Below are 13,192 nucleotides of genomic sequence, written 5' to 3' on the forward strand. Positions count from 1 at the left end.
TAACTATAAGCTTTCAAAATTTCTGGACAAAAACTGCAAGTGAGATACCAAGAAGAAGCTATAATGTGAGGGGTTATGTCGAATACCATCTTAGAGGATGATGTGTAACAAAAACACATGGGTATCAGAACTTGTTACTCTAATTGTGCGTAATTTCATCTTCCATTATTGGAAATCTGTATACAAACATATTGGTTGTGTTATCCTTGAGTATAAAATGTTGTATCAAGAATATATTGTCCCACAAAGACTCAATAGGTTTTACAAAATTATTTTATTGCTGGAAATTTCATGTGAATATGTTTATTTCATACATACAAGGGACATTTGTTTTCAGAAAAGGTATTTCTGTAATGATTCTGATTCTGCTGAACTTTATTATTTAAAAAACCTTATGTACACAACACTAACCAGTGCTTTTTTCTGGGGGTATGCATACGCCTAAACATTTTGTGAATCTAAGTTTGGCCTCATTGAGTGGCATTATTTCAATATGAGTAGGAAAATGAGAGTACCCCTAAACATTTTTTTAGAAAAAAGGCACTGACAATAACAAAAACTAATAACCTGTGATGGGCACAGGTGAGATTGTCCTGCAAATAAAATATTTCAAAATTACATGAAACACTGTCTCGTCTTATTTTGGAAATATGTAACAGCCTCCAGCCCCTACAATTAAGACCTGAATTTCATTGTGTAAGTTTGTCAGCTTATTAAAAATGCCTTTGTAGAATTGTTGTCATTTTATATCTGCATAAAAGCACAGAGAAAGGCAATTCATTCAAATGCAGACCAGTATTTAGATCCTTTGCAGGCTGTAGGGAGTGTAATCAGGCCAACAAATGCCTTCTTAATGATGGGGGGAAATTATGAAAGAGGAAGATGGGGCTGCTTTGTACTACTGCTGCCCTATCTGAAAAGCTAAATTTACTCAGATGAAATACAGTACTTAAAAGGAAATACCATGACGTTAATGTTTCCTTCTGGGGGAGTTTTAAATAGGGTGACATGCATGAGTGATTAGAGCACTGAATAAAAATAGTGTATTGTTACTAATAAGGAAAGTGTTCTTATTAGTAACAATTCATACACAGTTATTTTTATTCTCAAAAAAATAAATAAATTTGTAACTTGATTTCACAACAAAGACTGTACTTGAAGGTAGGGTTGCAAACATAGCAGGATCTTATCCTTTTATAATATGCTTTAGAGTCTCATAGTATTAATATGATTTATTTTTCTTAAACGGGATGAATGGCTGTATCTGAATGTTTATGCTTTGTATAGTTCATTGTATCTATATTTAAAGTTCTGGTTTCTGTAGTGATGGAAATGCTTAAGGCTGCAATCATCCACCATCATGTGGGAGTAAGTCCCATTTAACTCAGGGCTTACTTCTCAGTAGATATGTATAGCAGGACTGCACTGTAAGTTACATACTACATCAGACAAAAAGAACATTCAGAGCAACAAATGGTGAAAAACCTGTACCTGTCTATTTTTGTCTTAAACTGGAGTGGTTTCGCAGGTATGGCTGCTACTTACATTCCCTCTTGGGCAGAGGTAGATGGTTAGTGCATGACTCTCAGGTTCCTTTATAAAATTAGTAACACCAAGTTTTGCTCCACATTTTGCACTGCAAAACTAATTTTAACAGATCGTTATGTCTGTGTGATTAAAAGTTACAATCATCATCTTTAAATTACTGATTATCAGTTATTTTTAGCTTTCCCCACCATGGAGATGTGCTGACGAGAAATGCTTCACTTGGAGCCTCACACATAGATCTTAAAGACAGGAGCCCTGCCAGAAAAGGTGGGAGTAGCGATCCTACACCTTCTCTGGTATCCACACAGCTTTCAACAATTCTGACCTTCCAATTTTGATTTAATTTTATATTATCTAAAACCACTTTGCTTGGGGCACTTGAGGCTCTTTCTTTGCTTTGTGTTAAAAATCCTATCTGATTTTGGATGAATTTTTTTAAAAGTCAGTATATAATGATGTAATTATGTGATGATATCATCATGCACTGCACTATGTGTTCATCACATGCTGATGATGACTAGGAGATATAACATACCTGACAGTGTCTACTCAGCTCTCTTTTGCTTCTATAATCATCAGAGGCTGTAGAGTTGGTAAGCACCAAGTATCAGATTCCTCCACTGGATTAAATGGGCAGTGGCACAAAGTTAAGATTTTTGGGGGTTTTGATAAATCCGTGAATCATTTTTAACATTCCTCTTCAACCTGAAATATGAACCACAGAACATCCTGATATATACTGTATCTCTGTCACAACTTATTTTTTAAGAAGTAAAGTTTTTAACAAGGCCATTGCCACAAAATGGAGTGAGTAGGACACGTTCATTTATTTGCTGGGTGGAGAATGTAGCCTTCAAAATCATTTTGGAACTCTCTACTTTAGACTACACATATCCGATGATGTGCTGGTTATCATCTCAGTAGGCCACAGTGCTCCTGGACTAGAATAATTCATGTTGTGAAACATAAAGAAAAGTGCCTTCACTATGTGTCCCTGCCCACCAAGTAGATTCCACCCCACCCTTCCATCATAAAATCTTTATGGAACTCAGCTTTAGTAGCAAGAGACTAGAAAGGTGGCAGGACTGAAATTGAGGCTTATCTGCTAATTACGGTACCTTATTTCAGCAGGGGAAAAATCTCACTTTCAGGAACTGTTATGTATTGGGTTTAACACGTGTTTATGTTACAAGGCGCGTTCGTCTACCAACGCTTATACAATTGGTTAGAACGCGCCTTGTAACATAACATGTGTTAAACCCAATACATAACAGGAAAAAATATGAAATTACATGAGATGAGGGAGAAATGTGGTTGCTTTTCCTGTGTCAGACCGGTTTCTCGCAGAGTCAAACTTTTTAAAAAGTTTTGCCTGCTTTCCACATTCTGCTGAGATCTGCAGTTGTCATGACTTTTTCACCCTCTAACAATAGAAGAGTTGAAGCACTCTTGGGGGGGGGGGGCGGAATGTCGTAAAGCTGCAATGAAATAAAGGGAGTGTTCCTTCAAGTCACTGTATTTAAGATTAAGGAGCAAGCAATGAGCAGTTGATCAACTTATTTCAGGGGTTTTAGGAATACCTAACAGCCTAGGATTGAGTTTAGTTCATTGTAAGGAGCAGAGAATTGTGGAATCTAGTCTGTGAAGGCTGCCGGCTGACCCTTAAACAACTATCCCCCCTATCCCACACCTACACTGGATTACTAGAGCACTCCTCAGCAGTCAAGGCTGAAGAAGAAATCGGGGCCCACATGTGTGCTCCCAATGAAACAAAGATCTCCAGTTGTTTCTTATCGTAATCTAGAAGCAATGATGGGGTATCTTTTAGCCTTCCAGATGTTGCACAACAATTCCCATCAGCCCCAGCCAGCATAGCAAATAAGTCAGGCATGATGGGAGCTGGGATCCAGCAGCATCTGATAGGCCACAGGTCCCTTCACCCCATCTTCTAGGCTCCCCCTATGCAATTGACCAATTCAGGATCAGCTGTGCGTTTTCCTTTAACCCTGCCGGTGTCACGGGAGACATGGGGTGGGGACACTGCGCAGCTTTTTAGCTGCTGCTCGAAATCATTATTATTATTATTGCTGCTGCTACTGCTTGCTACGGGATCAGTACAGACACTTCGATGCTATGGCTTAACACTGTCGGAAAAAAGTTTAGCCGACGAGTATTAGAGCTTGTCGTAACCACGTCGGCAGAGACGGGATGTGGGGACGACGAGAACCCAAAAGTGGGCGCTGACGGCTCTTCTCTGTGGAGAAGTTGCCCGCAGCGGCGGCGGCGGCGGCGGCCTCGGGAGGCATCACGTGCGCGCGGCGAAGGGTGGGTCGGTGGGCGGGTTGCCTTCGCAAAGGGCTGCTCGGCGGCTCCTTCCCGTCCCTCTTCCCTCGCCTGGGTTTCGGACGCCCTCCGTGAAACTCCGCCCCTGGATATGGGCGAGCGAACGAGGAAGAGGCGAAGGGAAAGAGAAAGGCAGGCGAAAGGAAGCGCAGGGGGCTCGGCTTTGTCGTGAGCTCGGGCGCTGCTTCGCCTTCCCATCTGCCGGGGGAGCCCGACCAACTCCGGGGAAGAGGCGGCGGCCGGGGGCTGGTTGGCTGGTTGAGGGCGCAGGAGCCGCGGCAGCCACCGCCGCCGCCACCCTCCTCCTCCTCCTCCTTTCTCTCCTCCCCCAGCGCCGAGGCCCACTAGGAGGGACCCAGAGGAGCCCCCCGGAGCTCATTCCCTGCTGGTGGGGGTGGCACACGCAGCCCCGCCATGGCCACCAAGGTGAGCAGAAAGCGAGCCCTGCACACGGCAGCCTCCCTTCCCCAGCGCCGCCCGCTTTTTGTTTGTTTTCAAATAACTCGGGTGGGTGGGTGGGGGTGTAGTTTCTGAGGGAACGGCTCGCAAGTGGGGCGCGTTTCTCTGGGGGTTGGGAGGAACCGGAGGGCGTTTTGGCGGGACTCTTGGCTTGCCTGCCCGGCCGCCCGCCCGCCCGCGCCGGGGTCCGGTGCTGGTTTGAGGATCGGGGCATGGCGGAGGGCGGCGTCTGAGGGGCACCCCCCCACCCAGTTGAAGTCACTTGGCACAGTTTAATCTATTCCAGGCAGACGGGCAAACGTGCGTTTGGGCCTCCAGCACAACTCTCCGCTTTGGTCTCAGCAAACGGGAGGAATGGCTGGCGAAGAGCAGCCTTCAAACTTCTGAGTGCCTCTGGAAAGAGTTTCCTTTCCACTGGCGCTATTTTCATTAATCCGTGGTAAACAGTGAAATGAATGACTCGCTGGGTTAAAAGGCTCCTCTCTTCTAGGAGACAAAGTCTTGTTCCTCCATGAGTAACTTTTCCCCAAGTTCAGGTTTTAAAGACAGTAGTATGTGACAGTGAAGAAAGAAAAAAAACCTGCTTCCCAACTCCATTCCTAGGTGTCATCACATTTTGTACACAGTGCGTGTTAACTGGTTGTCCCTCTGGTAGTATCTGTTCCGTTTTGTAATTCTGAAAAGTTGCTTGAAGTAATGCAGACATTACAACCGGTAGTATCCTAACAGCCAAGTCCTATGCATGTTTACCGGGAAGCAAATCCCATAGTGTTCAATTGGTCTTTCCTACTAGTGTGTTTTGAGTTACAGCCTACATGTGCTTTCTGGGTTGCAAGAAAACATTTCAAAAATACTTTTCTGGGGCGGGGAAAAGTGCTAAGATATCTCAAGGGAGCAGCAGCTGATTGATGTTAGCATAGTCTGTGTGGAAACTTATTTTTAAAAATCAGTACTGTTTCATACTGTAAATGTTCTACAGCTACTTCATTCTGTTACTGTTTTTAGTTCTAAGATCAAGCAGTAAAAAATTGGCCACCAGGTGATTTTAATATGTCCTTTTTCCTTTCCTTGATTACATCATATGTTAGTTTTGATCACGTGTATATTTAGAACTAATATTTCCAACCTACACATGAGGGGAAAATGAAATGTGGTGTATCTGTCCTTAAAGAAAGAGACCATGTTTGCTTCTCAGTTTATGCATATGCTTTAGAATGGAATTTTAATGTTTAGTTTAGACATGCTTTTGGACTCTTCTCTGTTACCCAGATAAAGCTGTTGACTTTTTTTAAAAAAAGTGGTTTAATTCTTGAAGTTCTTAATAGTCTTTCAGAAACTAAAACAAAAGGCCAACAGGCCTAGCACTCTCTAAAACACTGTAATTATTACTGCTGTCTGTGATGTGAAATGCTCTAACTTTGCAAAAGTGTTTTTACAGAATTCATTATTATTGCAATATCCCTCGGGCAACTCATCCCATTTTATAGACGAGATGCCAAAGCAAATATATCTGTGGATTTACTGTATCCATGGCATAAGCAGGACTGAATCAGATCAGTCACAATGGGCCTCAGTCCACTTCTTTATTGCAGACCAATTCAGGCCATATTGTGCACTCGTGTTACTTTTCTGATAAGTTTTAAAAAGTTGGTCCCAACTCCTTTTCCTTTTCCTGCTTGAATTATGAGTACTGAAAAAGGAAAGGTAAATTAGAGAGAACTTGGATATAAGTACTGATTAAATTGATCCTTATGTTCAGAAAGGCATCAAGTTCTTTGTAGTTTATCCTTTATTTTTGAATACTCAGCATTCAAGTAGGAAAGGAAAAAATGAGTAAAGACAAAGTTTTAAAAAACTAGTCACAAGGAACAATTGCTGAGTAATACTCTTACCTCATCCATGGCTATAGATAGCTCTTTCCTTTGAAGTGGTGTTTTTAGGTATAATAACCACAGAAAGAGTATTGAAACTCCTTCAGTGTGAGTTCTCAGTTTAAAGTTCAGTGTGAGTTCTCAGTTAAAGTATATGACCAAGGTAGATTGTTTTCTTACACTTTCATTATGAAAATTATTGGTATTCTGTATTATTACTAGTCTAGGATGTGCAGTTATGAGGTCTTAAAAATAATTGTGAATAGGGCTGTGGAAATCAAGTGTTTCCATTTTACAGCAAAAATTGGAATGGAAGAGTTTTTTGTTTAATTTCCTGCTCTGGTTTTATTTTAATTGAGTTCCTTTCCTTGTCTGGACCTAGACACCGGATAATATAATAATAAAAAGTGTAATGACAGCTGAATAATGAACAAATCAACAAAAATAAAAATAACTGTTTTGATAGTTTTAATATCCTTTGGCAGTAGTTGAGTAAAAAGTTGATGAAGTAACATGCTTTCCTTCTTTAAGAAAAAGAAGAGCAGGGGAGAAAGGCCACTAATTGGAAATGCAGTTTTGTTTCACTTGCCACCACTCAGTGGAATTTGCTATAACTTTTTCTTTACTGGCTTGCTTTAAAATGGGGCATATGTAGATTTTTACTGAAGGACTCCAGGCACCTGTGGAGAAGGAACCGCTGTAAAGATAATAAATAATCTGCAGTCATTCTTGTATGCAGTCCAGTGAAGAGCTCATTGGGTGAGTGGTACTTGAGCTTGGCATGAGTTGGGATGAGAGGAAGGAAGGAATTCCTGCTGAAAGTTTTTAGTCTCTCAGCCTCAATCTGTGAGTCCTTATGCAAAGTGGTGGATATACTCACATGCACATGCTCACAGAATCTGTGCACTAACATGCCAGTCAGCTGAGGGTAGAGTAAGTTTGGAAGAGAAGCCAAAGTTTGAGATGCACTGTGTGCCTGTTTGATAGAGCATGGGTACAGTGACATGTCTATTCATAAGCTATTTGACTTGCATAGGCACTTTTTCTCGAGTCTAATGCCTCTGTGGGGAAAAAAATCTTATCTTAGTTATTCATCAGTGGAAGTATATGCCTAGATTTTGGACACTTTGAGGAGATCTAAAGCTATTGCTTAGTTTTGCAGGTTTATAGTACTGTGCTCTGTTGATGTCCCTTTCCAGTATGGCATGGAAATATATTTACAAAGCACTTTTAATACCAGAGTGCAATGTGAATTTCCTCTTACCAGCTGTTGAAAGCCAAAGCTATTGAAGGTTTTCCGCTTAGGCAGTAGCAGAAACGTAGTCCAATTGGTGCTTGCTTACTTCAGTGTTGAAAGGAAGTGAAGGATCATTGTTTCAGTGCCAAACAAATGCAACTTCATTGTGTAAACATAGAAGCTTGCTGCATCCTTTTATTTGGCTAGTTTTCTAAAGTCAAATGAGGATTGCCCTATCTTTTGCTTACGTGAAATTGTACTGTGAATAATAAATAAAAATATATATCTGAGATTCTGGGAAGCATTCAGGAATAATAAAAAGCTTAAAAATGGAAGGCTTGTGCTACATTGTTTCATAGTCTGTTTTGTTTACATTCTCGAATTATTGACTCTCAATATGAGCAACTCAATATGAGTTGCAGGTACCTGAAGCAATGTTCACATTTTCAATAATTAATTAAAAAAAATTAAAGTGCTATTTTAAACAACTAATTGGATGATATTTAAACCTGGTTATTTCAAAAATTGAAATTCAGCGTTTAAGTCCATGGATGATAAGATGCAGGCAATAAAAATTGCCAGCTAGAAACTTAAAATGGTTAGCTGCGAATATGTGCTTCTCAAAGCTGAAAGACCAATGGCTCTGTAAAGCTAAATGACAGACAACTCAGTCTACCCATGTAATTCTCATTCACATTATGTGTGAAATGAGTGTACTATATGTGCAATGATGTAGAATTTCCATGTATGTGTGTGTGTCCAGAGTTAACCTGAGAGAGGTGGGTGCAACTTGATGACCTGGCTCTTGCAATTGGGAAAACTGTTTGCTTTAGGTGAGCAAGTGACATACAGAATAATAGAATTGCAGAGTTGGAAGGTACCCGAGGGTCATCTAACCTAACCCCCTGCAATACAGGAATCTCAGCTAAGACATCCATGACAGATGGCTATTCAACCTCTTCTTAAAAACCTCCTGTTAATGAGGTAATGTTTCTCTTGCCATAATCAAGAATGGGGCTTTGCCCTTTTTGAGGACATGTCTGTTAGGATAGTCAGGATCTCATAAGGTTAAAAGAGACTAATATAGGCCATTAGTCTAGCTGGTTGGTGCAAAACTGGACCATCATTCCATCAACTCTGTCAGTAAATGTAAGAATTTATACTACTGTGATCTGAGAGCAGGTGCCCCAAAAGCAAGCAAAGTCTCTTGCTTTTGTAAATAGCTAATTCTAGTGAGGTAACCATGCTAGTTTGTTGTGGCACAGTTTGATAACACCTCAAAACCTTGACATTTATTGCAGGGTTTTCCAAACTGTGGTCTATAGACTATGTTTCGTTTAGTTACAGTAGTTTGTTGTCTGTGAAGAACCTTTACAATGTTAATCCTATAGAATTCTAACTGTAATACAAAACAATACAACATAAGAAATAAAAGAAGTAATAAAAATGCAATTAAAAATCATAACAGCATCTAGCACAGGTTCCTACAGTTGTTGCAAGAGACAGAAGAACCATTAAGTTGTTTGCCAAGACCCCCAGCCAAACTCAAGTGGTCCATGGGGAGAAAAGTTTTGGATCCTCTTAATTTATTCACAATAGTTGGTATATTTCCAATGACATGCTGAACAAACACAATACAGCTGGAAGTGTTGTGGCACACCGAAAAGCTTAGCTTGCCATGAACCACGATCCCCAGTTCAGACATAATGCTTTACCAAGGGGAGTCAACTGTGTATTTACTGTAAATCATTAACTATGGTTTACAATGAAATGTGAATTGTGCCACATTTTGCCAACATCTTGTGTCAGAGAACAACAAGCACACCTCATTTTTTTCATAATTGTTGAGAAATGACCATTCTTAACAAGTGCCGTTGTTTGCATCCCTATGTAACAAGTAAAGGGAAAAGGACATTTCCATTATTGAAATGAAGTTATTTTTCTTTGGCATAAATTTGAGAAAATTGGAGATCATCTGGATAAAACATAATTATTTTTATGTAGAGCATCCCTTTTAAAGATCCTTCCCATAGTTACAAATGGAGTCTATGAACAGGCATGAATTGATTTCAGATGATACAAAAATAATCTTCTTGGAACATGAACACATGACTTCAGTTACAATCTTCCTTTGTTCTGGCCAGATGGTGACTTTATACTTTTCAGTTACCGTATATTAGAACTCATGATGGTGAGCCCACCCCTGCCATGCCAAAGTTCAGTTCAGTCAGGATTCTGGTGATGCAAAGAACTGAAGGCCTCCTTTCTCAAAACTTAACTGCAGCGCACACCCAAAAAGAACTCACGAAGGTCACCAAAATAAAACTTTGCCACACCAAGTTCAGATACCTAGGGGTACAAATAACCAGAAACCTCAATAAACTGTACCTCCACAACTACAAGCCCCTGTGGCGACAAATTAACAAAGACCTAAAGAGATGGAATAACACGAATTTCACTCTCTCAGACAAAATAGCCATGATCAAAATGATCACACTCCCAAAACTAACCTACCTATTCCAAACCCTCCCAATCTGGATCCCCTCAACCCAACTTCGCAGTTGGCAGAGAAAACTACACTCTTTCATCTTCTCACATAAAAAACCAAGAATAAGCCCCAAATACCTGCACCTCCCCACTTCAGAAGGAGGATGGGGAATCCCCAACATAGAAGCATATTACAATGCCAACCAAATACGCCATATAATCCCATATATACTAGAAGATGAGACAAAACAATGGGTACACCTAGAGAGGGACACAATTGAAAACACATGCACCACAACATACCCACTCCTCCCAAACAAACTAAAGAAAATTCCCACAACACTTAACAGGTACACACAGACCATGCTCAAAGCATGGAAAACACAAATAGGCAAACTATCCCCAACCCCATCCCCACTAATCCCCCTGGCGTACCACCCATTATTCTACCATGCAGCACAAAACCTCCAGACAAAAACCTGGCGAACCAAAGGCTTATATCGCCTAATAGACTTTTATAAAAATAACAAACCCTTGTCAACACAAGAAATACAAGACAAACTAGAAGACACCCAAATGACCTGGTTAACACAACACCAACTACATGCCTTCTTAAACAACCCAACAGTAAAATCAGCAGCAACTAGGCCCCTGACAACCTTCGAAAACCTCCTCCTAACAACAAAGGGAAACGGCAAAGGGACAGTATCCGCAATATACAAAATACTACTCCAAAATCCCGCAAATCCCCTAGACACAATCAAAAAACAATGGGAGAATGACATAGGCTATGAGATTAACCCCACTCAATGGACCAGAATGTGGTCTAAACCCCCCTTTAAATCCATATCAACAAAAAGAAAAGAACTCACACTGAAACTCACCTACAGGTGGTACCTAACACCAAGGAAACTAGCGCTAATACACCCAGGAACCTCACCAAAATGCTGGAGAGGGTGCACCTCCTCAGGCACATACCTCCACATGTGGTGGGAGTGTCCCAAAATTCAACTATTCTGGACAACAGCCATACAAGAAATATGTAAAATAACTAAGCAAGTAATAGACATCACCCCAGAATTGGCCCTACTAAACATCTTCCAAGACAACAATGCCCATTTACACCACAAAGAACTTATAACCCACCTGCTCTCAGCAACCAGAAACATCATAACCAGACACTGGAGAGACCTGTCAGGAGTAAGCATGGACCAATGGTACCAAATAGTATGGGAAACAGCCCTACTAGAAAAATTAACTAATAAACTGAAACTGACACGGGGACAAACAGAAGAAGACGCCTTCACCCCGGTATGGCTCCCCTTTATCACATACACAGCCCAACAGGACAACGACAATAATCCACCAACAGCATACAAATCAATATGGCTAACCTGATCCAAAACACCCACCCACCTCACTCACACACGAAAACAAAGATCACCACAGCCAATCACAAGCAAACAATCACACCCTAAGCCAACCCCAACCTCTCTCACCACCAAAGGAACACAAGTGAACAACACAAGCAACGCTGACACCAAACTCTACATACATTAAACATAATAGAAACACCGCCACCCGACCCCACCCCCACCCATCCTCCCTCTCCCCACCCCCCCTTTCCTTTTTCTTTCTGTTTTCTTCTCCCCCTAATGCCTCAACAAATGAAACGGTTTTGTAAAAACGTTACATGGTAGAAGAAGAAGGGAAAAAAACAAAAACAAAAAACGAGGCACTACACTTCTGTAAAACAAGAAAATCCTTAATAAAAAATATTAAAAAAAAAAAAACTTAACTGCAGCAGTGTCAGGAATTGCGGCAGGGCCTATGCTAGACTGTTTCCTAGGACACATTTGTGATAGCGTGCCATATTTTTCCCATGTCGTATAAGAATGATCAGAACTATTTCACATGGTAGGAAGCATAGGACTTTGGATGCTCTCCCCAGAAATGTACACTTGATGTGCCTGGTGTCAGGTAATGTCATTTTTATTTTCTTTAGGCTTTTAAATTTTTGGCTTTTCTACTCTAATATTAATGTTACGCTGCTTTTATAGATGTTCAGTCTTTAGCTTATTTTATAGTGGCTTAATATTTTATTGTAAGCAGCCCTCATGTACTTGAAGGGGAGATATCAAACTTAATGAATGATAAATAGAAAGCTGTGTTACAGTGAGTGAAGCCATTGGTCAATTTAGCTACTATGCTGTCTACTACGCCAGCTGGCAGTGCCTTTACAGTGTTTCAGAAGTCTTTTCCAGCCATGCCTGGAGATGGCTGGGATTGAACTCTGGGCTTCTTACTTACAAAGCATATGCTCTACCACTGAGCTATGCTACCCTTTCCTCATTGCTTGGGACTCTTAAACGATAATGGCTTGGTTTGCCCATGCAACAAGCCAGACTACGGCTTACATGGACTCTGTGAACATTCTTTCTCTTGGAGGCAAGCTTGCATCTACTTTCTACCCTCCTGGTCCTTTTTGTTCTGTGCAACAACTAAGTCAAAGTTTGGCTTAGTTTGTCACTTGAACCCAGGATCATGGTTAAGCTCTCTCCTTTTTAACCATGATCTGTAACCCTAGGGCAATCCTTGACTACAGATCATAGTTAAGGAAGAGAGAGCTTAATCACAAACTGAGCTAAAAAGACTGGGGAACATCAAAGTGACTGATTTTCTCCCTGGGAACAGTCTATTCACATTATGCCTTGGTTTGGCCTAGTGTTGTGTGTGCGTGTGGCCAGTGTTTAGTGCTTAATGGAAGCTTTATTGACAGCCCCATTGTTGCTTCTACTTCATGTGGATGTACTATGTATCCTAGACAGTCATTCTTTTTTTCTTGCAGTCTCATCCTGTTGCAAGGATGAGCAAGAAAACAATTGGGAAAGTGCTGTCCTTTTTTGCTCCATTATGCTACTGAATGATAGAAATAGTATATTTTGCCATATGGGGTGTTGTTCATTCCTGAAAATGGTTATCTTCCCTGCAACTTTAATGGCATTACTTGCTGTGCTGGTAACCCAACATTTCCATAAACATGGTTGTGTGCTGGATTCCACCCACCCCCCTTATTTCTTTTTGGTTAGGGCAAGGAATCTTTGCATGTAGGGAATGAAACTCTTTGCTTTGACCTTAATTGACAGAACAGATTTCTTCCTTCCGTTTTTTAAAGGCTTGGTGAAGCTCAGCAGTTTTTTTTAAAAAAAATATTCTTCCAAGATAATTTAGAACTTAAGAAAACAAT

The 13,192-nt window shown here is 40.8% G+C and overlaps 1 protein-coding gene across 3 annotated transcripts in view; it reads left to right on the forward strand.

Moving 5' to 3' along the window:
• Nucleotides 1-2,085: 2,085 nt before the first annotated feature.
• The window catches only part of SNX9 (sorting nexin 9), a 46,237-nt gene continuing 35,130 nt past the window's right edge, over nucleotides 2,086-13,192 (forward strand). For 2 of the 3 annotated variants that reach the window (XM_081856284.1, XM_081856286.1), the window contains exon 1: nucleotides 4,011-4,317. In XM_081856284.1, the coding sequence (XP_081712410.1) occupies nucleotides 4,306-4,317 (12 nt within the window). In that variant the 5' untranslated portion in view covers nucleotides 4,011-4,305. Of the gene's footprint in view, nucleotides 2,142-4,010; nucleotides 4,318-13,192 lie in introns of those variants that run through there. The other variant, XM_081856285.1, reaches the window with a different exon arrangement.

The sequence above is a fragment of the Podarcis erhardii genome (genome assembly GCF_964252035.2).
Source record: "Podarcis erhardii genome assembly, chromosome: 3".
Lineage (NCBI taxonomy): Eukaryota > Metazoa > Chordata > Lepidosauria > Squamata > Lacertidae > Podarcis > Podarcis erhardii.